Source organism: Salvelinus namaycush, chromosome 15, assembly GCF_016432855.1.
Source record: "Salvelinus namaycush isolate Seneca chromosome 15, SaNama_1.0, whole genome shotgun sequence".
Lineage (NCBI taxonomy): Eukaryota > Metazoa > Chordata > Actinopteri > Salmoniformes > Salmonidae > Salvelinus > Salvelinus namaycush.
The window spans coordinates 15,855,579-15,882,269 of NC_052321.1; the positions used below are offsets into that span (position 1 = coordinate 15,855,579).

General features: G+C 43.4%; 1 protein-coding gene across 1 annotated transcript in view; it reads left to right on the forward strand.

Annotated features, from left to right (window-relative positions):
- LOC120059787 (kinesin-like protein KIF26B) overlaps window positions 1-26,691 on the forward strand; it is a 177,374-nt gene that overhangs the window by 131,305 nt on the left and 19,378 nt on the right. Inside the window, exons 8-11 of the mRNA XM_039008836.1 lie at window positions 10,837-10,982; window positions 11,280-11,396; window positions 12,558-12,741; window positions 18,810-18,996. Coding sequence (XP_038864764.1) covers window positions 10,837-10,982; window positions 11,280-11,396; window positions 12,558-12,741; window positions 18,810-18,996 — 634 coding nt within the window. The remainder of the gene's footprint in view (window positions 1-10,836; window positions 10,983-11,279; window positions 11,397-12,557; window positions 12,742-18,809; window positions 18,997-26,691) is intronic.

The window sequence follows — 26,691 nt, forward strand, 5'->3', positions numbered from 1 at the left end:
TAAACTGGGTAAGGATGTGTGTGATAGATACCACTCTAAACTGGGTAAGGATGTGTGTGTGTGTGTGATACCACTCTAAACTGGGTAAGGATGTGTGTGATAGATACCACTCTAAACTGGGTAAGGATGTGTGTGTGTGTGTGTGTGTGTGTGATAGATACCACTCTAAACTGGGTAAGGATGTGTGTGATAGATACCAGTCTAAACTGGGTAAGGATGTGTGTGATAGATACCACTCTAAACTGGGTAAGGATGTGTGTGATAGATACCACTCTAAACTGGGTAAGGATGTGTGTGATAGATACCACTCTAAACTGGGTAAGGATGTGTGTGATAGATACCACTCTAAACTGGGTAAGGATGTGTGTGATAGATACCACTCTAAACTGGGTAAGGATGTGTGTGATACCACTCTAAACTGGGTAAGGATGTGTGTGTGTGTGTGATACCACTCTAAACTGGGTAAGGATGTGTGTGATAGATACCACTCTAAACTGGGTAAGGATGTGTGTGTGTGTGTGATACCACTCTAAACTGGGTAAGGATGTGTGTGATAGATACCACTCTAAACTGGGTAAGGATGTGTGTGTGTGTGTGATACCACTCTAAACTGGGTAAGGATGTGTGTGATAGATACCACTCTAAACTGGGTAAGGATGTGTGTGATAGATACCACTCTAAACTGGGTAAGGATGTGTGTGATAGATACCACTCTAAACTGGGTAAGGATGTGTGTGATAGATACCAGTCTAAACTGGGTAAGGATGTGTGTGATAGATACCACTCTAAACTGGGTAAGGATGTGTGTGATAGATACCAGTCTAAACTGGGTAAGGATGTGTGTGATAGATACCACTCTAAACTGGGTAAGGATGTGTGTGATAGATACCACTCTAAACTGGGTAAGGATGTGTGTGATAGATACCAGTCTAAACTGGGTAAGGATGTGTGTGATAGATACCACTCTAAACTGGGTAAGGATGTGTGTGATAGATACCAGTCTAAACTGGGTAAGGATGTGTGTGATAGATACCAGTCTAAACTGGGTAAGGATGTGTGTGATAGATACCAGTCTAAACTGGGTAAGGATGTGTGTGATAGATACCACTCTAAACTGGGTAAGGATGTGTGTGATAGATACCACTCTAAACTGGGTAAGGATGTGTGTGATAGATACCACTCTAAACTGGGTAAGGATGTGTGTGATAGATACCAGTCTAAACTGGGTAAGGATGTGTGTGATAGATACCACTCTAAACTGGGTAAGGATGTGTGTGATAGATACCAGTCTAAACTGGGTAAGGATGTGTGTGATAGATACCACTCTAAACTGGGTAAGGATGTGTGTGATAGATACCACTCTAAACTGGGTAAGGATGTGTGTGATAGATACCACTCTAAACTGGGTAAGGATGTGTGTGATAGATACCACTCTAAACTGGGTAAGGATGTGTGTGATACCACTCTAAACTGGGTAAGGATGTGTGTGATAGATACCACTCTAAACTGGGTAAGGATGTGTGTGATAGATACCACTCTAAACTGGGTAAGGATGTGTGTGATACCACTCTAAACTGGGTAAGGATGTGTGTGATAGATACCACTCTAAACTGGGTAAGGATGTGTGTGATACCACTCTAAACTGGGTAAGGATGTGTGTGATAGATACCACTCTAAACTGGGTAAGGATGTGTGTGATAGATACCACTCTAAACTGGGTAAGGATGTGTGTGATACCACTCTAAACTGGGTAAGGATGTGTGTGATAGATACCACTCTAAACTGGGTAAGGATGTGTGTGATAGATACCACTCTAAACTGGGTAAGGATGTGTGTGATAGATACCACTCTAAACTGGGTAAGGATGTGTGTGTGTGTGTGTGTGTGTGATAGATACCACTCTAAACTGGGTAAGGATGTGTGTGATAGATACCACTCTAAACTGGGTAAGGATGTGTGTGATAGATACCACTCTAAACTGGGTAAGGATGTGTGTGATAGATACCACTCTAAACTGGGTAAGGATGTGTGTGATAGATACCACTCTAAACTGGGTAAGGATGTGTGTGTGTGTGATAGATACCACTCTAAACTGGGTAAGGATGTGTGTGATAGATACCAGTCTAAACTGGGTAAGGATGTGTGTGATACCACTCTAAACTGGGTAAGGATGTGTGTGTGTGTGATGGTCCCCACAAGTATAGTTAAACACGTCCACACACTGCCTGATGCTGTGTGTATGTACTCAGACTCAAACCGAGTCTGACATGCACACACAGTAAATACTTTTGCCAAGAATCGACTGCTAGTTTTCCGAGTGTGACGTTCTCTGATCAACATGACTGCATCTCAGCCAGCCTCAACTATCAGCACAGACTGCATTCAGAGGGAGGGGGAGAAAGGGTAGAGGGGCAGAGAGAGAGGGTAGAGGTGCAGAGAGAGAGAGAGGGTAGAGGTGCAGAGAGAGAGAGAGGGTAGAGGTGCAGAGAGAGAGAGAGAGAGGGTAGAGGTGCAGAGAGAGAGAGGGTAGAGGTGCAGAGAGAGAGAGAGGGTAGAGGTGCAGAGAGAGAGAGAGGGTAGAGGTGCAGAGAGAGAGAGAGGGTAGAGGTGCAGAGAGAGAGAGAGAGAGGGTAGAGGTGCAGAGAGAGAGAGGGTAGAGGTGCAGAGAGAGAGAGAGGGTAGAGGGGCAGAGAGAGAGGGTAGAGGGGCAAAGAGAGCAGAAATAGAAAGAAGAATGAGAGAGGGAGAGATGGGTGCCAAAAAAAGACAGGAACTGAGAGAGATAGAGAGAAACAAACTGAAAGGGAGAGAGAGGTCTTGTCTGAGCAGGAAGCTGGATCAACACTATTTTAATCCCACTGAAGTCCCTCCTCAGACCGGCACAGTAATACGTGTCAGGACCCTGCCCGGTCAAGTCTCTGGAACCTGTCTGTCTTTGTCTGCCTTCAACAACCATGCTTTCACACACATGTAATCAATCTACCCGTGACAGAGTTCTCCACATGTAATCAACTTAGTCTTACAGCCCAGGCACACATACATGTAAGCACACGCACGCACGCACGCACGCACGCACGCACGCACGCACGCACGCACGCACGCACGCACGCACGCACGCACGCACGCACGCACGCACGCACGCACGCACGCACGCACGCACGCACGCACGCACGCACGCACGCACGCACGCACGCACGCACGCACGCACGCACGCACGCACGCACGCACACACACACACACACACACACACACACAAAGGATAAACGTCACTCGACAGAATAACACACAGTGGTCAAATTTTGCAGATGCTCTTATCCAGAGTGACAGTCAGCTAAGGAAAGTGACCCTACCACACAGCACGGCCATTGCTAGTAAAACATTCTAGAATCGAAAAGCCTGTGGTGTGATGTCAGTGGAAACTCATGTTGTTTCAGTGGCCGTGGAAATTAAAGACAGAATCCTCCCTTTAGGAACAAAGACAGAGTCCTCTCTGCTCCACTAGCCTGCTTGGCCTGGAGAACACAATTACCTTGGCTTTTATATTCCATCCAGGAAACGTGTGCTTCAAACGGACCACTGAATGATGGAGGGTGGGCCTGAGGTTACAGACCTTGAGACCTGTAAGAGATGGCAAAGTGTGTGTGTGTGTGTGTGTGTGTGTGTGTGTGTGTGTGTGTGTGTGTGTGTGTGTGTGTGTGTGTGTGTGTGTGTGTGTGTGTGTGTGTGTGTTTGATGTTGGAATAGAAGAAACTGCTCCACTGGTCGCTAATAGAGATCAGCTAGCCTCACAGGCCAGTCCTGCCTCTCCCACTCCACATTAAGCTAAGACTGCCAAATCTCACACACACACACACACACTGTAATCGAACCCACAAATAACCCACAAAGCCTGTAATCGAACCCACAAATACTGATTCTCCAGATACTCAACTAGTTTAAAGAAGGCCAGTTTTATTGCTTCTTTAATCAGACAACAGTTTTCATAATTGCAAAAGGGTTTTCTAATGATCAGTTTGCCTTTTAAAATGATAAACTTGGATTAGCTAACACAACGTGCCATTGGAACACAGGAGTGACGATTGCTGATAATGGGCCTCCGTATGCCTATGTAGATATTCCATTAAACATCAGTCGTTTCCAGTTACAATAGTCATTTACAACATTAACAATGTCTACACTGTATTTCTGATCAATTTGATGTTATTTTAAAGGACAAAAAATGTGCTTTTCTTTCAAAAACAAGGACATTTCTAAGTGACCCCAAACTTTTGAACGGTAGTGTAGATTCAATAAGGACTGAGGGTATGTATAATTCAATAAGGACTGAGGGTATGAGATTCAACAAGGACTGAGGGTATGCGATTCAATAAGGACTGAGGGTATGTATAATTCAATAAGGACTGAGGGTATGCGATTCAATAAGGACAAAGGGTATGTATAATTCAATAAGGACTGAGGGTATGTAGATTCAATAAGGACTGAGGGTATGAGATTCAACAAGGACTGAGGGTATGAGATTCAACAAGGACTGAGGGTATGTATAATTCAACAAGGACTGAGGGTATGTATAATTCAACAAGGACTGAGGGTATGTATAATTCAACAAGGACTGAGGGTATGTATAATTCAATAAGGACTGAGGGTATGAGATTCAACAAGGACTGAGGGTATGAGATTCAACAAGGACTGAGGGTATGAGATTCAACAAGGACTGAGGGTATGAGATTCAACAAGGACTGAGGGTATGTATAATTCAACAAGGACTGAGGGTATGTATAATTCAATAAGGACTGATGGTATGAGATTCAACAAGGACTGAGGGTATGAGATTCAACAAGGACTGAGGGTATGAGATTCAACAAGGACTGAGGGTATGAGATTCAACAAGGACTGAGGGTATGAGATTCAATAAGGACTGAGTGTATGTATAATTCAATAAGGACTGAGGGTATGTATAATTCAATAAGGACTGAGGGTATGTATAATTCAATAAGGTCTGATGGTATGAGATTCAACAAGGACTGAGGGTATGAGATTCAACAAGGACTGAGGGTATGAGATTCAACAAGGACTGAGGGTATGAGATTCAACAAGGACTGAGGGTATGAGATTCAACAAGGACTGAGGGTATGAGATTCAACAAGGACTGAGGGTATGAGATTCAACAAGGACTGAGGGTATGAGATTCAACAAGGACTGAGGGTATGTATAATTCAATAAGGACTAAGGGTATGTATAATTCAATATGGACTGAGGGTATGTATAATTCAATAAGGACTGAGGGTATGTATAATTCAATAAGGACTGAGGGTATGAGATTCAACAAGGACTAAGGGTATGTATAATTCAATAAGGACTAAGGGTATGTATAATTCAATAAGGACTGAGGGTATGAGATTCAACAAGGACTGAGGGTATGAGATTCAACAAGGACTAAGGGTATGTATAATTCAATAAGGACTAAGGGTATGTATAATTCAATAAGGACTGAGGGTATGAGATTCAACAAGGACTGAGGGTATGAGATTCAACAAGGACTGAGGGTATGAGATTCAACAAGGACTAAGGGTATGTATAATTCAATAAGGACTAAGGGTATGTATAATTCAATAAGGACTGAGGGTATGAGATTCAACAAGGACTGAGGGAGAAAAGAGAGGAGGAGGACAACAGAGGGGAATATAATTGAGTCCCACGCTCTCTTGTTCTTATATTAGCTCATCCTCCCCGAGCCCTCTGATTTGGATTAGTGGCCCTGGGCAGTACGGTCATCCCTTTAATGGCAACCATCTTTATTATGTCTTTAATCAATGTAAAACTCCTGTCACTGTGGGCTCTGTCGCTTTCTCGACTCCAGCCTGCTAGTCTATGTACTGCTATCTGAGTCAGAGTGCAAGTGTTCCGCTCAGGCCTCCATTGAGGCCAGATTTGGCCCAGGCCAGACCATTCTGCTGCTGATTGGGCCCAGGCCAGACCACTCTGCTGCTGATTGGGCCCAGGCCAGACCATTCTGCTGCTGATTGGGCTCAGGCCAGACCACTCTGCTGCTGATTGGGCCCAAGCCAGACCACTCTGCTGCTGATTGGGCCCAGGCCAGACCACTCTGCTGCTGATTGGGCCCAGGCCAGACCACTCTGCTGCTGATTGGGCCCATGCCAGACCACTCTGCTGCTGATTGGGCCCAGGCCAGACCACTCTGCTGCTGATTGGGCCCAGGCCAGACCACTCTGCTGCTGATTGGGCCCAGGCCAGACCACTCTGCTGCTGATTGGGCCCAGGCCAGACCACTCTGCTGCTGATTGGGCCCAGGCCAGACCACTCTGCTGCTGATTGGCCCAGGCCAGACCACTCTGCTGCTGATTGTGGTACAGTGCCTTGCGAAAGTACTCACCCCCCTTGGCGGTTTTCATTATTTTGTTGCATTACAACATGGATTTTTATTTGGATTTCATGCAATGAACATACACAAAATAGCCCAAATTGGTGAAGTGAAATGAGAAAAAAATTTTTTTTCCCAAAATCTCAAAACGGAAAAGTGGTGTGTGCATATGTATTCACCTTCTTTGCTATGAAGCCCCTAAATAAGATCTGGTGCAACCAATTACCTTCAGAAGTCACATAATTAGTTAAATAAAGTTCACCTGTGTGCAATCTGAGTGTCACATGATCTGTCACATGATCTCAGTATATATACACCTGTTCTGAAAGGCACCAGAGTCTGCAACAGCACTAAGCAGGGGGCACCACGAAGACCAAGAGGCTCTCTGAACAGGTCAGGGACAAAGTTGTGGAGAAGTACAGAACATCTGCACACCCTATTACTAGCCTGTTCAACCTCTCTTTCGTATCGTCTGAGATCCACAAAGATTGGAAAGCTGCCGCTGTCATCCCCCTCTTCAAAGGGGGAGACACTCTAGACCCAAACTGTTATAGACCTATATCCATCCTGCCCTGCCTTTCTAAAATCTTTGAATGCCAAGTTAACAAACAGATCACCGACCATTTCGAATCCCACCGTACCTTTTCCACTATGCAATCTGGTTTCCGAGCTGGTCATGGGTGCACCTCAGCCACGCTCAAGGTCCTAAACGATATCATAACCGCCATCGATAAGACAGTACTGTGCAGCCGTCTTCATCGACCTGGCCAAGGCTTTCGACTCTGGGAATCACCGCATTCTTATCGTCAGACTCAATAGGCTTGGCTGCTCAAATGACTGGCTCGCCTGGTTCACCAACTACTTCTCAGAGTTCAGTGTGTCAAATCGGAGGGCCTGTTGTCCGGACCGCTGCCAGAGGGTTCAATTCTCGGGCCGACTCTTTTCTCTGTATATATCAATGATGTCGCTCTTGCTGCTGGTGATTCTCTGATCCACCTCTACGCAGACGACACCATTCTGTATGCATCTGGCCCTTCTTTGGACACTGTGTGAACAAACCTCCAAACGAGCTTCAATGCCATACAATACTCCTTCCGTGGCCTCCAACTGCTTTTAAATGCTAGTAAAACTAAATGCATGCTCTTCAACCGATTGCTGCCTGCACCCGCTCCCCTGACTAGCATCGATACTCTGGACGGTGCTGACTTAGAATATGTGGACAACTACAAATACCTAGGTGTCTGGTTAGACTGTAGACTCTCCTTCCAGACTCACATTAAGCATCTCCAATCCAAAATTAAATCTAGAATCAGCTTCCTATTTCGCAAAAAAAAGCCTCCTTCACTCATGCTGCCAAACTTACCCTCGTAAAACTGACTATCTGACCGATCCTTGACTTCGGCGATGTCATTTACAAAATAGCCTCCAACACTCTACTCAGCAAACTGGATGTAGTCTATCACAATGCCATCTGTTTTGTCACCAAAGCCCCATATACTACCCACCACTGCGACCTGTATGCTCTCGTTGGCTGGCCCTCAATACATATTCGTCGCCAAACTCACTGGCTCCAGGTCATCTATAAGTCTTTGCTAGGTAAAGCCCCGCCTTATCTCAGCTCACTGGTCACCATAGCAACACCCATCCGTAGCACACACTCCAGCAGGAATATTTCACTGGTCATCCCCAAAGCCAACACTTCCTTTGGCTGCCTTTCCAGTTCTCTGCTGCCAATGACTGGTACGAATTGCAAAAATCACTGAAGCTGGAGTCTTATATCTCCCTCTCTAATTTTAAGCATCAGCTGTCAGAGCAGCTTTCCGATCACTGTACCTGTACATAGCCAATCTGTAAATAGCACACCCAACTACCTCATCCCCATATTGTTATTTATCCTCTTGCTCTTTTGCGCCCCAGTATCTCTACTTGCACATCATCATTTATCACTCCAGTGTTAATGCTAAATTGTAATTATTTTGCCTCTATGGCCTATTTATTGCCTTACATCCCTAATCTTCTACATTTGCACACACTGTACATAGAGTTTTGTATTGTGTTATTGACTGTACGTTTGTTTGTGTAACTCTGTGTTGTTGTTTTTGTCGCACTGCTTTGCTTTATCTTGGCCAGGTTGCAGTTGTAAATGAGAACTTGTTCTCAACTGGCCTACCTGGTTAAATAAAGGTGAAATAAAAATAAAATAAAATCACACGGAGCACCATTAAATCCATTATAAAAAAAAAAATGGAAAGAATATGGCACCACAACAAACCTGCCAAGAGAGGGCCGCACACCAAAACTCACGGACCAGGCAAGGAGGGCATTGATCAGAGAGGCAACAAAGAGACCAAAGATAACCCTGAAAGAGCTGAAAAGCTCCACAGCGGAGATTGGAGTATCTGTCCATAGGACCACTTTAAGCCGTACCCTCCACAGAGCAGGGCTTTACAGAAGAGTGGCCAGAAAAAAGCCATTGCTTAAAGAAAAAAATAAGTAAACACGTTTGGTGTTCGCCAAAAGCCATGTGAGAGACTCCCCAAACATATGGAGAAGGTACTCAGATGAGACTAAAATGTAGCTTTTTGGCCATCAAGGAAAACGCTTTATCTGGAGCAAACCCAACACCTCTCATCAACCTGAGAACACCATCCCCACAGTAAAGCATGGTGGTGGCAGCATTATGCATTGGGGATGTTTTTCATCGGCAGGGACTGGGAAACTGGTCAGAATTGAAGGAATTATGGTTGACGCTAAATAGAGGGAAATTCTTGAGGGAAACCTGTTTCAGTCTTCCAGAGATTTGAGAGTGGGACGGAGGTTCACCTTCCAGCAGGACAATGACCCTAAGCATACTGCTAAAGCAACACTCGAGTGGTTTAAGGGGAAACATTTAAATGTCTTGGAATGGCCTAGTCAAAGCCCAGACCTCACTCCAATTGAGAATCTGTGGTATGACTTAAAGATTGCTGTACACCAATGGAACCCATCCAACTTGAAGGAGCTGGAGCAGTTTTGCCTTGAAGAATGGGAAAAAATCCCAGTGGCTACATGTGCCAAGCTTATAGAGACATACCCCAAGAGACTTGCAGCTGTAATTGTTGCAAAAGGTGGCTCTACAAAGTATTGACTTTGGGGGGGTGAATAGTTATGCATGCTCAAGTTTTCTGTTTTTTTGTCTTATTTCTTGTTTTATTTCTTGTTTGTTTCACAAGAAAAAATATTTTGCATCTTCAAAGTGGTCGGCATGTTGTGTAAATCAAATTATACAAACCCCACAAAAATCTATTTTCATTGCAGGTTGTAAGGCAACAAAATAGGAAAAATGCCAAGGGGGTGAATACTTTCGCAAGCCACTGTATTTACATATTATTTACATTATCAACCCCATAAGGCGTTGGCACACTCAACTGTGTGTGTGACATATGGCTTTGTTTAGCCGTGAGTTTGATCTCTCTCCTGTCAACAGCAGGGGCCGTCTCCCTATGTCGCAGCTCAGAGGGACAGGTGTAGCCACACAGTGGGGATACACACACAGCACGTACACATACACACATGCATGCCCACACACTCAATTTATCTACAGCTGGGTTATTTTGGGGTCTATGGGTCAGCAGACTTGAATGCATCGCTCTGCGCACACAGACAATCTGGGTGTCAAACCACACACACATATACACAACATTCAACCAGAGTGTGTGTGAAAAGCACACAAACATACGGAAGATGTCAGTGCCCCTTGCCAAACCTGACACATTTAGCTAAAACCAGAGTTAATTTAAAAGCAGACAGAAGGGATGGGCTGTAGAAATGGGAGAAGAGAAGGAGGATAGAGGAGGAGAAAGAGAGGAGAAGGAGGACAGAGGAGAAGGATAGAGACAGGGGAAGGAGGATAGAGGAGGAGGAGAAAGAGAGGGGAAGGAGGATAGAGGAGGAGGAGAAAGGGAAGGAGGATAGAGGAGGAGGAGAAAGGGAAGGAGGATAGAGGAGGAGGAGAAAGAGAGGGGAAGGAGGATAGAGGGGAAGGAGGATAGAGGAGGAGGAGAAAGAGAGGGGAAGGAGGATAGAGGAGGAGGAGAAAGAGAGGGGAAGGAGGACAGAGGAGGAGGAGAAGAAAGAGATGGGGAGGAGGATAGAGGAGGAGGAGAAAGAGATGGAGAGGAGGATAGAGGAGAAGGACAGAGGAGGGAGGACAGACTGTGTGTGTTTGATAGAGGATATCATGTTAATGACTATTGTACTCCACTGCTGATGGAGTTCCAATCATTCTGGGAGTGTTTACTAGAATGGCTAGATCTATAAACCAGATCACACTCAGGACTTTCATCTCCTCCCTCTCCTGTGTGTGTGTGTGTGTGTGTGTGTGTGTGTGTGTGTGTGTGTGTGTGTGTGTGTGTGTGTGTGTGTGTGTGTGTGTGTGTGTGTGTGTGTGTGTGTGTGTGTGTGTGTCCATCCTCCAGGTAAATCCTACACCATGATAGGTGGTGACGAGTCCATGCAGACTCTGGGGATCATCCCCTGTGCCATCTCCTGGCTCTTCAAACTCATCAACGAGAGGAAGGAGAAGACAGGAGCACGTTTCTCTGTCCGAGTCTCCGCCGTAGAGGTCTGTTACACTTATGGGCAACAGAGCTGCTCTGATTGGTCAAAAGACCAATTAGTGGAAAAAGATCAGAATTGGGCTGCCTGTAAAGGCATTTTAAGGGCCGGTTTCTGAGACTCAGATTAAGGGAGATTCTCCATGCATTTTTATCCAGGAGTAGTCTTAATCTGGGTCTGGGAAACCAATCCTAATTATTTTGTGTACATATTACTGAATTACCGGTATGCAATATGTATGAAATACTTGTTCTAGGTGTGAGGGAAAGATGTGGAGTTCTGATGGTGGTGTTCTATGTTCTAGGTGTGGGGTAAAGAGGAGAACCTGAAGGACTTGCTATCTGAAGTGGCTACAGGCAGTTTGCAGGACAGCCAGTCCCCTGGAGTCTACCTCTGCGAGGACCCCATCTGTGGCATGCAGGTAAGATGGCACTAGTCAACTCGTTAACTAATCAACTAAACCTTGATCGTCTGAATCAGGTGTGTCAGTAATGGGCTGGAACAAAACCCTGCACGCCCTGCCGCCGTCCAGCTAACTAGTGTCATTATCTAGATGGCCTTGAGCTTTGACTTCAGCAACAGCTACTCTTCCTGGGGTCCATGCTGAACACAGAGACAGAGACGATAACATGAAGTAACTCATGATGAATCCACAAGACTACAAGGAGAGCGACAGAGGTAGTCTCCCATGGTTAAGACTAGGAGAGTGCTGTGGCTCCTCTCATGTTTTCCTCTGCAGTAACTAACTGTGGTGTTATCAAAGGAAACCCACAGGATTACTGGTAAGGTAGCTAGAGGACTGTGTGTAAGGATGGCAGTATCAGACCTAGAGCACTGTAGTAGTATATTATAATATATCTCTGTGTGTCTACCCCCAGGCACTAGGCTCTGTTATCTTAGCTGGCTGTTTTTAACCTAACACTGTCTCTATGGAGACACACACACATGCAGAGAGACACACACATGTGCACGCTCATACGCACAAACATATGCGTTTGTACACACGCATGCATGCAAGTGCTTGTACATACACACACACACACACAAGCACTTGAGAGGGGGGAGGGAGGGATCGTGAGCATGTGTGATTTGGCAGCCTTAGGTCTTAATGTGGTTGTCAAACTGTGTTGCCCTTTCTGGTATAGCTTTCTGCTCATTTAGGGATTATCATTGTGTCTTTTCTCAACATCAATAAGAGAAACAGACAGACAGGATTTTAACACAATTATGTTTTATGTAGATGCGATTAGTGTGTGTGGGTGCGTTCGTGCGTGTGTGTGTGGTTATATGTTGATAGGATTAGTGTGTGTGAGACAAGAGTATCAGTGTAAACCCAAGCTAATCTGAGATAATCTCATGCTGTAATGATACCCCACAGCAGTTTAGTGATAAAGTGAGTCTCACTCTACAGACACTACACACTGCATCACACGCACGCACACACACACACACTTACACAAACACACAGAAATTACTGTCGTTTGTCAAATTTTTATTTTTTTCTCCTAATTGAGAAATTGAAGTCAAATTTACTAAAGCATGAAAGTGGCTTTTCTCACCTACTCTGTAATGTACTTCCCAGCTCCAGAACCAGAGTGAGCTGCGAGCCCCCACGCCAGAGAAAGCAGCCTTCTTCCTGGATGCAGCCATAGCAGCTCGCTATAGCAGCAGAGATCACGCCGATCCGGAGGAACATCTTAACTCACACATGCTGTTCACACTGCACATCTACCAGTACCGCATGGAGAAGACTGGCAAGGGAGGGAGTGAGTACTGCACACACACACAGACACACACACACAGACACACACACACACACACACACACACACACACACACACACACACACACACACACACACACACACACACACACGCACACTGTAATGGACACTACCGCTCTTTAAAATAGAAGTAAAATCTTCAAAATGTCACCCTAGACTGTAAGGCCCCTACAGTATGGATTGATACTATATATTTATATATACTATATATTTATAGTTTAAAAAGCCCTCCTCCACATCACAATTAATTTGGTCATAATGGTCTATAATGCACACATGAAAAGTCTATGTATGAATTCTATGCAGTCAAAGTAAAATACATTTTTCAATTTATAAAGCATTTATAGCTAAGCACGTCATGGTAATTAACTGTGCAGTTTGCCACTTTTCTATATCACCAACATTAAAGGTCTATGTATGAATTCTATGCAGGGTCGTTCCATGTCATTTCAACAAGCCATGACACCCATCATCTCAGATTGTTTTGAAATCGCTTCTGTAGTTAGAAACAGATCAGATTAGCCTTCCTGCAATATTATTTTGTTTAAATATGATTTGATCTCTGAGAAATTAAGCTAATTGATTGCTCCCAAATTTGCCATTTTAATTTATAGGATTCGTATAATATTCAATAAATATAGTACCTAACATCCGATTTGGACTAAACTTTTTACTAACAATGAGTAAGACATGAGGAATACAAATAAATGGTCAGAATCCACCCACGGAACCCCCACACCTCACTAATCCCAACCCAACAACGAGTATATCGTATCAGTTCTCTATGTCTGACAAGTAGTATGTAGTATTGTTTCTTCATCTTTTGTAATGTATTCTCAGTGAAATTGGTGTTGTACCCCCGTTCAGAGAAATGAGTCATTGAAGTTGTTAGGTTCATGTCCCATTCTGCATGCTGATATTACCAGGTTCTGACCACTAGATGGTGCTGTTCCTGTTAATAGCTGATATTTAGATAGATCCCCCATTTAACTTTTTAGCATTTGTGGCAGAAATCCAATGCAAATCAATGGTACCTATATTAGCATGTTCACACTTCATATTAGTACGTTTTGCTCACTAAAATAGTTGTTGCTAGCTATGAGTCTGAAATGGGGAATTTAATTTGAATGCTTTGAATATTAGTCTTTGTTAAATCTATTCAAGAAAAGTCAAACTGAAAAATGTCAATAGTAGGATTCTTCAGCGATGTCCTCAGCAATTGTTTTCTGTGCTAGCTAGCTAACGTTACATCTGGGGAAATTGAAATAAATGTTCATATGTTCATGAACATTTTCATAAAATATGTTCATATTTCCTTTACCATTCTGTGTTGTCTGTATTATTTTTGATAAGTGAGGCATGTTTATAAATCCTTCATAAATGCTTTATGAATGGAAGAAAAGAGATGACATTGACCGCATAAAATTCATACATAGACCTTTAATGTTTGTGTTATAGATCAGAGTAACAAACTACACAGTTAATTACCATGAAGTGCTTAGCTATAAACGCTTTATGAATGGGTCCCGTGTGTCTCAGTTAGTAGAGCATGGTGCTTGCAACTCCAGGCTTATGGGTTCGATTCCCATGGGGGACCAGTATGGAAAAAAGGTATGAAAATGTATACTGTAAGTCGCTCTGGATAAGAGCTGCTAAATGACAAAAATGTCAAATGCAATGGGAAAATATGTTTGACTTTACTGCATAGAATTCATACATAGACCCTTTATGTGTCCATTATAGACCATTATGACCACCTTAATTGTGATGTGGAGGGGTGTTAATAAGTTACGAAAGAGAAATGAAACCGAAAGTCCATCATTATTTTAAGACATGAAGAACTTTGAAAGTTTCTTCAAGTGCAGTTGCAAAAACCATCAAGCGTTATGATGAAACTGGCTCTCATGAGGACCGCCACAGGAATGGTAGACCCAGAGTTACCTCTGCTGCAGAGGATACGTGAATTAGAGTTACCAGCCTCAGATTGCAGCCCAAATAAATGCTTCTGAGAGTTCAAGTAACAGACACATCTCAACATCAACAGTTCAGAGGAGACTGCGTGAATCAGGCCTTCATGGTCGAATTGCTGCAAAGAAACCACTACTAAAGGACACCAATAAGAAGAGACTTGCTTGGGCCAAGAAACACAAGTAATGGACATTAGACCTGTGCAAATTTGTCCTTTGTTCTGGAGTCCAAATTGTAGATTTTTGGTTCCAACCGCCGTGTCTTTGTGAGACGTGGTGTGGGTGAACAGATGATCGCTGCATGTATATTTCCCACCGTAAAGCATGGAGGAGGAGGTGTTATGGTGTGGGGGTGCTTTGCGGCTGACACTGTCTGATTGATTTAGAATTTAAGGAACACTTAACCAGCATAGCTACCACAGCATTCTGCAGCGAAACGCCAGTCCCACTAAGCCCAAACCAGATGGGATATAATTTGTTTTTCAACGGGACAATGACCCAAAACACCCCCTGAGGCTGTGTAAGGGCTATTTTTGTCACGCCTGCTCCCGCTCTTTCCCCCTGGCGCTCAAGGGCGCTGGGCTCCCCAGCATTACGCACTCCTGCCACCATCATTACGCACACCTGCTTCCCTCGTCACGCGCATCAGTGATCATTTGGACTCACCTGGACTCAATCACCTGTGTTATATCCTTCCCTATATCTGTCTGTCCCCCAGCTCTGTTCCCCGCTTCCCCATTAACATTCGCAAGTCGTTTTGTTACCCGTGTGCCGACGCTGTTCCTGTCTTGGTCCTCATTAAATGTTTGACTCCCTGTACCTGCTTCTCGACTCCAGCATCGGTCCTTACAATTTTACCAAGAAGGAGAGGGATGGAGTGCTGCATCAGATGACTTGGCCTCCACAATCCCCCGACCTCAACCCAATTGAGATGGTTTGGGATGTGTCGGACCGCGGAGTGAAGGAAAATCAGCCAACAAGTACTCTGCATATTTGGGAAGCTGGTTGAGGGAATGCCAAGAGTGTGCAAAGCTGTCATCAAGGCAAAGGGTGGCTATTTGAAGAATCTCAAATATGAAATATATTTTGATTTGTTTAACACATTTTTTGTTACTACATGATTCCATATGTGTTATTTCCTAGTGTTGATGTCTTCACTATTATTCTACAATGTAGAAAATAGTAAATATAGGAAAAACCCTGGAGGAGCTGTGTCCAAACTTTTGACTGGTTCTGTATTTCTGTTTTTTAATTTAAAAAATGTGCTATTTTTTTTCTAAACCTGTTTTCGCTTTGTTATTATGGGGTATTGTGTGTAGATTGAGTAATTTGTTTTATTTAATCCATTTTAGAATAAGGCTGTAACGTAACAAAATGTGGAAAAAGTCCAGGGGTCTAAATACTTTCTGTAGGCACCGTAAGAGAAATAGGAGTCTACTTTGAACAGCCTTGTTGGCACATGCTAAAGTAAACGTATGGAGGGAATAACAATTAAATGTTTCAGGTCAAAGGATGTCTGTCAAGAGCCAGCTAATATGTTTTAAAGAGAGCTGTTCTCTGCACTTTGAATGTATCACAGTTTCCATTTGAGCCACCCAGCTTTTACACTTCTGATTTAACTTCGGACTCCTCTTGTTGGAGTATGTTGGTTGTAGAAGGGTACTACATATCCAGCATGCTGTACTGTCTATGCTGGTGAGGGCCCAGGTGTGTGTGTGTGTGTGTGTGTGTGTGTGTGTGTGTGTGTGTTTCCTGTCACCCTTTGAAATACTGTTACTGGGTTTCCTAAAACACTGTGAAATACTGTTACTGGGTTTCCTAACACACTGTGAAATACTGTTACTGGGTTTCCTAACACACTGTGAAATACTGTTACTGGGTTTCCTAACACACTGTGAAATACTGTTACTGGGTTTCCTAACACACTGTGAAATACTGTTACTGGGTTTCCTAAAACACTGTGAAATACTGTTACTGGGTTTCCTAACACACTGTGAAATACTGTTACTGGGTTTCCTAACACACTGTGAAATACTGTTACTGGGTTTCCTAAAACACTGTGAAATACTGTTACTGGGTTTCCTAAAACACTGTGAAATACTGTTACTGGGTTTCCTAACACACTGTGAAATACTGTTACTGGGTTTCCTAACACACTGTGAAATACTGTTACTGAGTTTCCTAAAACACTGTGAAATACTGTTACTGGGTTTCCTAACACACTGTGAAATACTATTACTGGGTTTCCTAACACACTGTGAAATACTGTTACTGGGTTTCCTAAGACACTGTGAAATACTGTTACTGGGTTTCCTAACACACTGTGAAATACTGTTACTGGGTTTCCTAAAACACTGTGAAATACTGTTACTGGGTTTCCTAACACACTGTGAAATACTGTTACTGGGTTTCCTAAAACACTGTGAAATACTGTTACTGAGTTTCCTAACACACTGTGAAATACTGTTACTGGGTTTCCTAACACACTGTGAAATACTGTTACTGGGTTTCCTAACACACTGTGAAATACTGTTACTGGGTTTCCTAACACACTGAAATACTGTTACTGGGTTTCCTAACACACTGTGAAATACTGTTACTGGGTTTCCTAAAACACTGTGAAATACTGTTACTGGGTTTCCTAACACACTGTGAAATACTGTTACTGGGTTTCCTAAAACACTGTGAAATACTGTTACTGGGTTTCCTAACACACTGTGAAATACTGTTACTGAGTTTCCTAACACACTGTGAAATACTGTTACTGGGTTTCCTAACACACTGTGAAATACTGTTACTGGGTTTCCTAACACACTGTGAAATACTGTTACTGGGTTTCCTAACACACTGTGAAATACTGTTACTGGGTTTCCTAAAACACTGTGAAATACTGTTACTGAGTTTCCTAACACACTGTGAAATACTGTTACTGGGTTTCCTAACACACTGAAATACTGTTACTGGGTTTCCTAACACACTGTGAAATACTGTTACTGGGTTTCCTAACACACTGTGAAATACTGTTACTGGGTTTCCTAAAACACTGTGAAATACTGTTACTGGGTTTCCTAACACACTGTGAAATACTGTTACTGGGTTTCCTAACACACTGTGAAATACTGTTACTGGGTTTCCTAACACACTGTGAAATACTGTTACTGGGTTTCCTAACACACTGTGAAATACTGTTACTGGGTTTCCTAACACACTGTGAAATACTGTTACTGGGTTTCCTAACACACTGTGAAATACTGTTACTGGGTTTCCTAAAACACTGTGAAATACTGTTACTGGGTTTCCTAAAACACTGTGAAATACTGTTACTGGGTTTCCTAAAACACTGTGAAATACTGTTACTGGGTTTCCTAAAACACTGTGAAATACTGTTACTGGGTTTCCTAACACACTGTGAAATACTGTTACTGGGTTTCCTAAAACACTGTGAAATACTGTTACTGGGTTTCCTAACACACTGTGAAATACTGTTACTGGGTTTCCTAACACACTGTGAAATACTGTTACTGGGTTTCCTAACACACTGTGAAATACTGTTACTGGGTTTCCTAAAACACTGTGAAATACTGTTACTGGGTTTCCTAAAACACTGTGAAATACTGTTACTGAGTTTCCTAAAACACTGTGAAATACTGTTACTGGGTTTCCTAACACACTGTGAAATACTGTTACTGGGTTTCCTAACACACTGTGAAATACAAAAAAAATATGTTTTGCACAACGATTAATAATTAATATCTCTCTTGCGCACCCCTTTTTTCTCTTCCCTCTCTCTCCTCCGTCTTTTTCTCCCTCCCCTCTCTTTCTCTCCTCCTCCCCGCTGTCGCTCTCCCCTCTCTCCCCTCCTTCTCTTTCTCCCTCCCCGCTGTCTCTCTCTCTCCCTCTCTTCCCCTCTCTCTCTCGCCCCCTTCCCCACCTTTCGCTCTCTCCCCTGCCCTCCCTCCACTCTCTCTCTCCCCCTTCCCCTCCTTTCACTCTCTCCCCTGCCCACCCCTCTCTCTCTCTCCCCCTTCCGCTCCTTTCACGCTCTCTCTCCCCCCTGCCCTCCCTCCCTCCCCTCTCTCTCCAGTGTCAGGAGGTCGCAGTAGGCTCCACCTGATAGACCTGGGCAGCTGTGTGAAGGTGCTAGGAGGAGGGAAGGGCAGAGACAGCAGCGGTAGTAGCAGCACCACAGCAGCAGGGCTGTGTCTGTCTCTCTCTGCGCTGGGGAACGTCATCCTGGCTCTGGTCAACGGCAGCAAACACATCCCTTACAAGTACGTGTCTACTGTGTGTGTGTGGGGTGGGGTGGGGGGGTTGTATTAGGTTTCACTCTCATTAAAATCTGTCCAAAATAAACCAATGCATGGTCTTATTTTGGACCTAAGTTTATCGCCTGCCTTCCCGCCTTTGGGACTCTCAATGTTAGGGCGGAGACATGAGTATCTCATTATATACAGATCTCTGGACGGATACATTTTTACTCCTGCTACGTTAAGTTAGATACACACAGATCGCATAGACCGCATGAGAGAGGAATGTACACAACATAACTACGAGAGGGACAGAAAGTATGCCTTATGTACTTTGAAGAACTAGTCAAATAATCTTGTCAGAAAGCTCTGCAGCACACTTAGGCAGGCTAGCTAAATAGCATGACTAAAGACGGTACAGTATGGCGAGCACAGTTCATATTAGATGGTCTGGCTAGCTGACTGCTACAGCCTGAACAGAGATGACTGATGAGATGAGGACTTTAAGGAATTAAAAAATTATTAAGTAATCAAATAAAAACCAAGTATTATTATGATTTCATATTCATTTAATATTTTTCTACTTATGTCTACCCAATGTGGACCTGACAGAATATTTAATATTTTTTATTTTTTGGCAATTGAATGTTCACCTTGAATTTTCATTAAAAAACTATAGAACCATTGTAATGTCATTATTTCCTAATGCATTCAAAAATAAATAAAAAAATCGAAACCCTTCTGATTTTCTAATAGTCGAACCAAAACCGAACTGACCTCAAAAAGCACGAATCGCTCAACACTAGTATGGATATGTGTGTGAGTATGTATTCATCTGTGAGTGTATGTGTCACTGAGGACCTCTTGGAGGTTAGATTCAATGGCCTTATAATATCAGTCACAGTTAGCTAGTTCTTCTTAACATCTATTTCATACTAATCTATAGGATTTGTTTAGAGACTTGGCCTTCCCTAAATAACCCTAACCCTGGGAATTGAGTGGGACTGGGTCAGCTGCCACTAGTGGCTTATTAGGGATCTCTATGGCTGCATTTACCCAGGCAGCCCAATTCTGATCTTTTGCCGCTAATTGATCTTTTAACAATAGTTAGGCAAAAGATCAGAATTGGGCTGCCTGTGTAAACGCAGCCTAGATATCCAACCCAATATATCACATCAATGTAATATTAATATTACACTTTAAACATATGAATACAGTTGGGTTTAAACCTGCTAATGATTGTAGATATATTAATGAGACAGAAAGCTTAAATATGCAGATCATTCCACACACGAGCACAATGATTCCTGTATGCCCCTGCTTAATTCTGCATAACTAACATGAATTCTATATTAATAATGTACAGAATGACATTTTCTCTATGATCTGATCAGTGTGGCTTAATGCTTGCTGAAGGGAGAGAGAGAGAGACAGAGGGGGGGGTGCAAGAGCGAGAGAGAGAGAAGGAGAGGGGGCAGAGAGAGAAGGAGAGGGGGCAGAGAGAGAAGGAGAGGGGGCAGAGAGAGAAGCAGAGGGGGCAGAGAGAGAAGCAGAGGGGGCAGAGAGAGAAGCAGAGGGGGCAGAGAGAGAAGCAGAGGGGGCAGAGAGAGAAGCAGAGGGGGCAGAGAGAGAAGCAGAGGGGGCAGAGAGAGAAGCAGAGGGGGCAGAGAGAGAAGCAGAGGGGGCAGAGAGAGAAGCAGAGGGGGCAGAGAGAGAAGCAGAGGGGGCAGAGAGAGAAGCAGAGGGGGCAGAGAGAGAAGCAGAGGGGGCAGAGAGAGAAGCAGAGGGGGCAGAGAGAGAAGCAGAGGGGGCAGAGGGGGCAGAGAGAGAAGCAGAGAGAGGGGGCAGAGAGAGAAGCAGAGAGGGGGCAGAGAGAGAAGCAGAGAGAGGGGGCAGAGAGAGAAGCAGAGAGAGGGGGCAGAGAGAGGGGGCAGAGAGAGGGGGCAGAGAGAAGGCAGAGAGAGGGGGCAGAGAGAGAAGCAGAGAGGGGGCAGAGAGAGAAGCAGAGAGAGGGCAGAGAGAGAAGCAGAGAGGGGGCAGAGAGAGAAGCAGAGAGGGGGCAGAGAGAGAAGCAGAGAGGGGGCAGAGAGAGAAGCAGAGAGGGGGCAGAGAGAGAAGCAGAGAGGGGGCAGAGAGAGAAGCAGAGAGGGGGCAGAGAGAGAAGCAGAGAGGGGGCAGAGAGAGAAGCAGAGAGGGGGCAGAGAGAGGGGGCAGAGAGAATGAGAGGGAGACAGAGAATGAGAGGGAGACAGAGAATGAGAGGGAGACAGAGAATGAGAGGGAGACAGAGAATGAGAGGGAGACAGAGAATGAGAGGGAGACAGAGAATGAGAAGGAGAGGGAGAAGCGTAGGTTGCTGTGGGGTTGATTTAAAGCCCAATAACAGATGCTGCTTCATATTCATTTAACTGAGAATGCTGGAAAGAGGTTTTTAGTTGAGTTTTTTCATGAAGAGAGGGAGCGAGACCATGAGAGAGGGTGGATTGACGTGAAAGAGGAGAGAGTTTGAAGGAAAGAGAGAGGCAGAGAAGAGCACAAGGAGGAAAGCAGTGAAACGAAAGCAGGGGAGAAAGGCTGTGAAAGAAACAGTGGAGTGCATATTTAAATGTTTTCCGGGGATATGCAGGCTCTCCTCCTCTCCCTCCATCTCTCCTCCAGGGCAGATAGCTCAGCGCTCAAATTTATTCACAAACTCGGCATTTACATTGCAAAGCACCCCACCGCTTTAAGCCGGAACTGTAAACATTACACACATGGACGCATACACACTCATATACACACACATACACACTCATACACACTCATACACACACATACACACACATATACACTCATATACACACATATACACACACACACACATACATACACACTCATACACACACATATACACTCATATACACTCATACACACATATACACACACACACACACACATACATACACACCCATACACACACATATACACTCATACACACTCATATACACACACATACACACTCATACACACTCATATACACACATATACACACACACACACACATACATACACACTCATACACACACATATACACTCATACACACACATATACACTCATATACACTCATACACACCCACATACACACTCATACACACTCATACACACTCATATACACACATACACACACATATATACTCATATACACTCATACACACATATACACACACACACACACACATACATACACACCCATACACACACATATACACTCATACACACTCATATACACACACATACACACTCATACACACTCATATACACACATACACACACATATACACTCATATACACTCATATACACACATATACACACACACACACACATACATACACACTCATACACACACATGTACACTCATATACACTCATACACACTCATATACACACACATACACACTCATATACACTCATATATACACACATACACACACATATACACTCATACACACTCATATACACACACATACACACTCATACACACTCATATACACACATACACACACATATACACTCATATATACACACATACACACACATACACACTCATATACACTCATACACACTCATATACACTCATATACATGCATGAGTAGGAATGTTCTCTCTCTCTCTCATTCATTCTCTTTCTCTCACACATTCTCTCTCTCTCTCTCTCACACACACACACACACACACACACACATACATATATATATATATATATATATATACATAATTATAGTTTGGGGCCATTTGCAGGGAGTGTAATGTAAGTTACTGGAATGCACCATAAATTAATATAAAACCTGTTCTGCACAAATCACTGATTTTATGCTTAATTTAATTAGACTTAAACACTCGCAGCTCCATTTCCTCTTTCTTTCTTTTCTACCCTCCTTCATGAGATCAATTAAGAGATGATTGAAATGTCAGACGAGGAAGATAAAATTATCAACGCTTATTTGATGAAGACTAATGACATGACTCAATGAGGCAGAGAGAGAGAGAAAGGCAAAGAGAGAGGGATGGAGAGAGAAGGTGGGAGAAAGAGAGAGCGAAGGGGAGAGAGAGAAACAGGGAGAGGGTGGGAGAGAAAGAGAGAGCGAGAGAGGGTGGGAGAGAAATGGGGCAGTAACCAGGTTTCCATCCAACCTTTTTATGCAAGTAAATGTCAGAGGAAAAATGTTGACAAAACAAAATACGCTAAAAAAGGTGGGATCTTTATGTGTTGGTAAAATGTATTAATGCGAGACATGGAGGTGGTAATGCTTTCAAATATTTATATAATAACCATCATACTGAAGTTAACTTGGAGTCACGCGATGACATGTTGTGTGGTCCTCCCACTACGACTTGGGAAACCATGCAGTTTATTAGGCTACAGATTAAATGAGTTAGGATGAACTTCACAGGGAGGTGAAAGTGTTTTCGGTGATGAGCTTGATGCTCCTTTCCAATAAATATCCAGGGTCTTATTCTGGTGACATAATGCTTGGCTGCCATTTGACAAATAAAATCTGTCTCTTTTGTCCATAGTAATCTCATCATGTAGTAGGCTATACCTGCACTGTATCTGCCAGCTGTTGGTTAGAGCCGAGGCCAGTGGGTGCATATATAACGCAACATTTTCTGTGAGAAAACCATCAGTAGAGTTGAAAACTTGTCTTTTTTATTCGATACATGGGAATTTGACCACATAAGTAATGTTTATGTTCACTACGTCATCACACGCAGACTTTTATCCACAACAAGTACATTTAATGGAAACGCATCTCTGGTGGGAAAATGTGCATATTTTATTTATGCAGATTTGAGAATATTCACATCTGTCGCCAATTGGATGGAAACCGAGCTACAGAGAAGGAGAAAAAGACGACATCATGTTCGATAAAAGGGAGAAAGAGGAGAGGAGAATATGGAGGATAGTTGAGGAGATGAAAAGAGGGAGATATCTGAGAAAAAAGGATGGGATAGCTGTGTGTGTGTGTGTGTGTGTGTGTGTGTGTGTGTGTGTGTGTGTGTGTGTGTGTGTGTGTGTGTGTGTGTGTGTGTGTGTGTGTGTGTGTGTGTGTGTGTGTGTGTGTGTGTGTGTGTGTGTGGTGGGGATGGGAGCTGGCTGGCTGGGGGCTGTGTTTTTATAAAAGGAGGACAGCAGCATGAGGTATTGAGCCACAGAGGAACCTAAGCTCCATTCAGCCCTGAGGGTCCCAAACAGCGTACAGAAGTTAACACGTGTATACACATTACACACACACACACACACACACACACACACACACACACACACACACACAGAGACAATTAACCCTATAACTAACAAACAGGACAGGGAGAGCGTTAAATAGACACACAGTCCTACCTGTAGCCCCTGTCCCATCTGCTCCAGCCAGGGAGATTCACTGGAGCTAATGCTCTGATCTGGAGGGCGTCTTAAGGTAGCTAGGTGGGACAACCATATCACAGTCATAGTAAGTACATTTATCCTCAAAAAAGTAGCTACAGTGCCTTCAAAAAGTATTCACATCCCTTGACCTTTTCCACATTTTGTTGTTACAGCCTGAATTCAAAATGGATTAAATGTTTTTCCTCTCCACCATCTACACACAATAACCCATAATGAGGAAGTGAAAACATTTTTTGAAATGTTTACAAATGTATTGAAAATGAAATGCAGAAATATCAAATTTACATAAGTATTCACACCCCTGGGCCTCCCGAGTGCCGCAGCGGTCTAAGACACAGCATCGCAGTGCTTGAGGCGTCACTACAGATCCGGGTTCGATCCCGGGCTCTGCCGCAGCCGGCTGCGACCGGGAGACCCATGAGGCGACGCACAATTGGCCCAGCGTTGTCCAGGTTAGGGGAGGGTGTTGGCAGGCTGAGATTTCCTTGTCCCATCGCGCTCTAGAGACTCCTGTGGCGGGCCGGGCGCATGCTCACTGACATGGTTGCCAGGTGTACAGTGTTTCCTCCGACACATTGGTGCGCCTGGCTTCCGGGTTAAACGAGCATTGTGTCAAGAAGCAGTGCCGCCTATGGGTTGTGTTTCGGAGGATGCATGGCTCTCAACCTTCGCATCTCCGGAGTCATTTTCAGGTCTTGCCATAGATTTTCAAGTAGATTTAACTCGGCCACTCAGGAACATTCACTGTCTTCTTGGTAAGCAACTTCAGTGTAGATTTGGCCTTGTGTTTTAGGTTATTGTGCTGCTGAAAGGTGAATTCATCTTCCAGTATCTGGTGGAAAGCAGACTGAAGCAGGTTTCCCTCTAGGATTTTGCATGTGCTTAGCTCCATTCCATTTATTTTTTATCCTAAAAAACTCCCCAGTCATTAATGATTACAAGCATACCCTTAACATGATGCAGCCACCACTTTGCTTGAAAATATGGAGAGTAGTACTCAGTAATGTGTTGTTTTGGATTTGCCCCAAACATAACACTCAAGTAAATTGCTTTGCCACATTTTTCACAGTATTTCTTTAGGGCCTTGTTGCAAACAGGATGTATGTTTTGGAATATTTGTATTCTGTACAGGCTTCCTTCTTTTTATTTATTTATTTAACCTTTATTTAACCAGGAAGGGCTCATTGAGATTTAAAATCTCTTTTTCAAGAGCGTCCTGGCCAAGATAGGCAGCACCAAGTCATTACAAAAAATTACAGACAGACAACATGAAAAACTACAAGTAATCTAGTAAAAACCATTCATGAATTCACAAGAGTATAACAATATCAAAAACAGCAAATTAAAAACATTGACAGGTCAGGGAATCAGCCTCAAAATCCTTCATCAGTGATTTAAAAACACCAATCGGGACAAGTTCTTCCAGTTTAAAATTATTTTGTAAGGTGTTCCAAGACGATGGCGCAGAGTACATAAAAGACCTTTTACCAAATTCAGTTCGGACATTTGGAACAGTTAGCAGGATAAAGTCCAGTGAACGAAGAGAGTACCCACCACATTTCTGAACAATAAAAATGCCCAAATAAAAAGGTAGTAAACCCAAAATGGCTTTGTAAATAAAAGTATACCAGTGACTGAGCCTACGAGTGACTAGAGAAGGCCAGCCAACCCTGGTATACAAAGTGCAGTGGTGCGTAAGGGTTTTGCAGTTTAAAATAAATCTCAAAGTGCCATGGTAAAGAGTGTCAATTGATCTCAAACACTGAGCGGAAGCATTCATATATAAAATATCCCCATAGTCTAGTAAAGGCATAAATGTAGCTGATACTAGCCTCCTTCTGGCTTCAAAAGAAAAACAGGCCTTATTCCTAAAATAAAATCCCAATTTCAGCTTCAATTTTTTTGTAAGTTGTTGAATATGCAATTTAAAAGAGAGGCCGTCATCAATTAGAATTCCAAGATATTTGTATGAGGTTACAACCTCAATCTCCTTGCCCTGACAGGTAGTAACAGGTGAAAGGTTCAGAGGTCTATTTCTTGCATTAGAAAACACCATTAGTTTAGTTTTGTCAGTATTGAGGATAAGCTTCAATTGACACAAGGTATGTTGAACAGTATAAAAAGCAGTTTGCAAGTTCTGGAAAGCTTTTGTAAGAGATGAGGCACAACAGTAAATAACAGTATCATCAGCATAAAAATGAAGTTGTGCATTTTGGACATTTCTGTCTAAATCATTTATATAAATAGTGAATAAGAGAGGACCAAGTACAGAGCCCTGGGGCACACCATTCAGGAC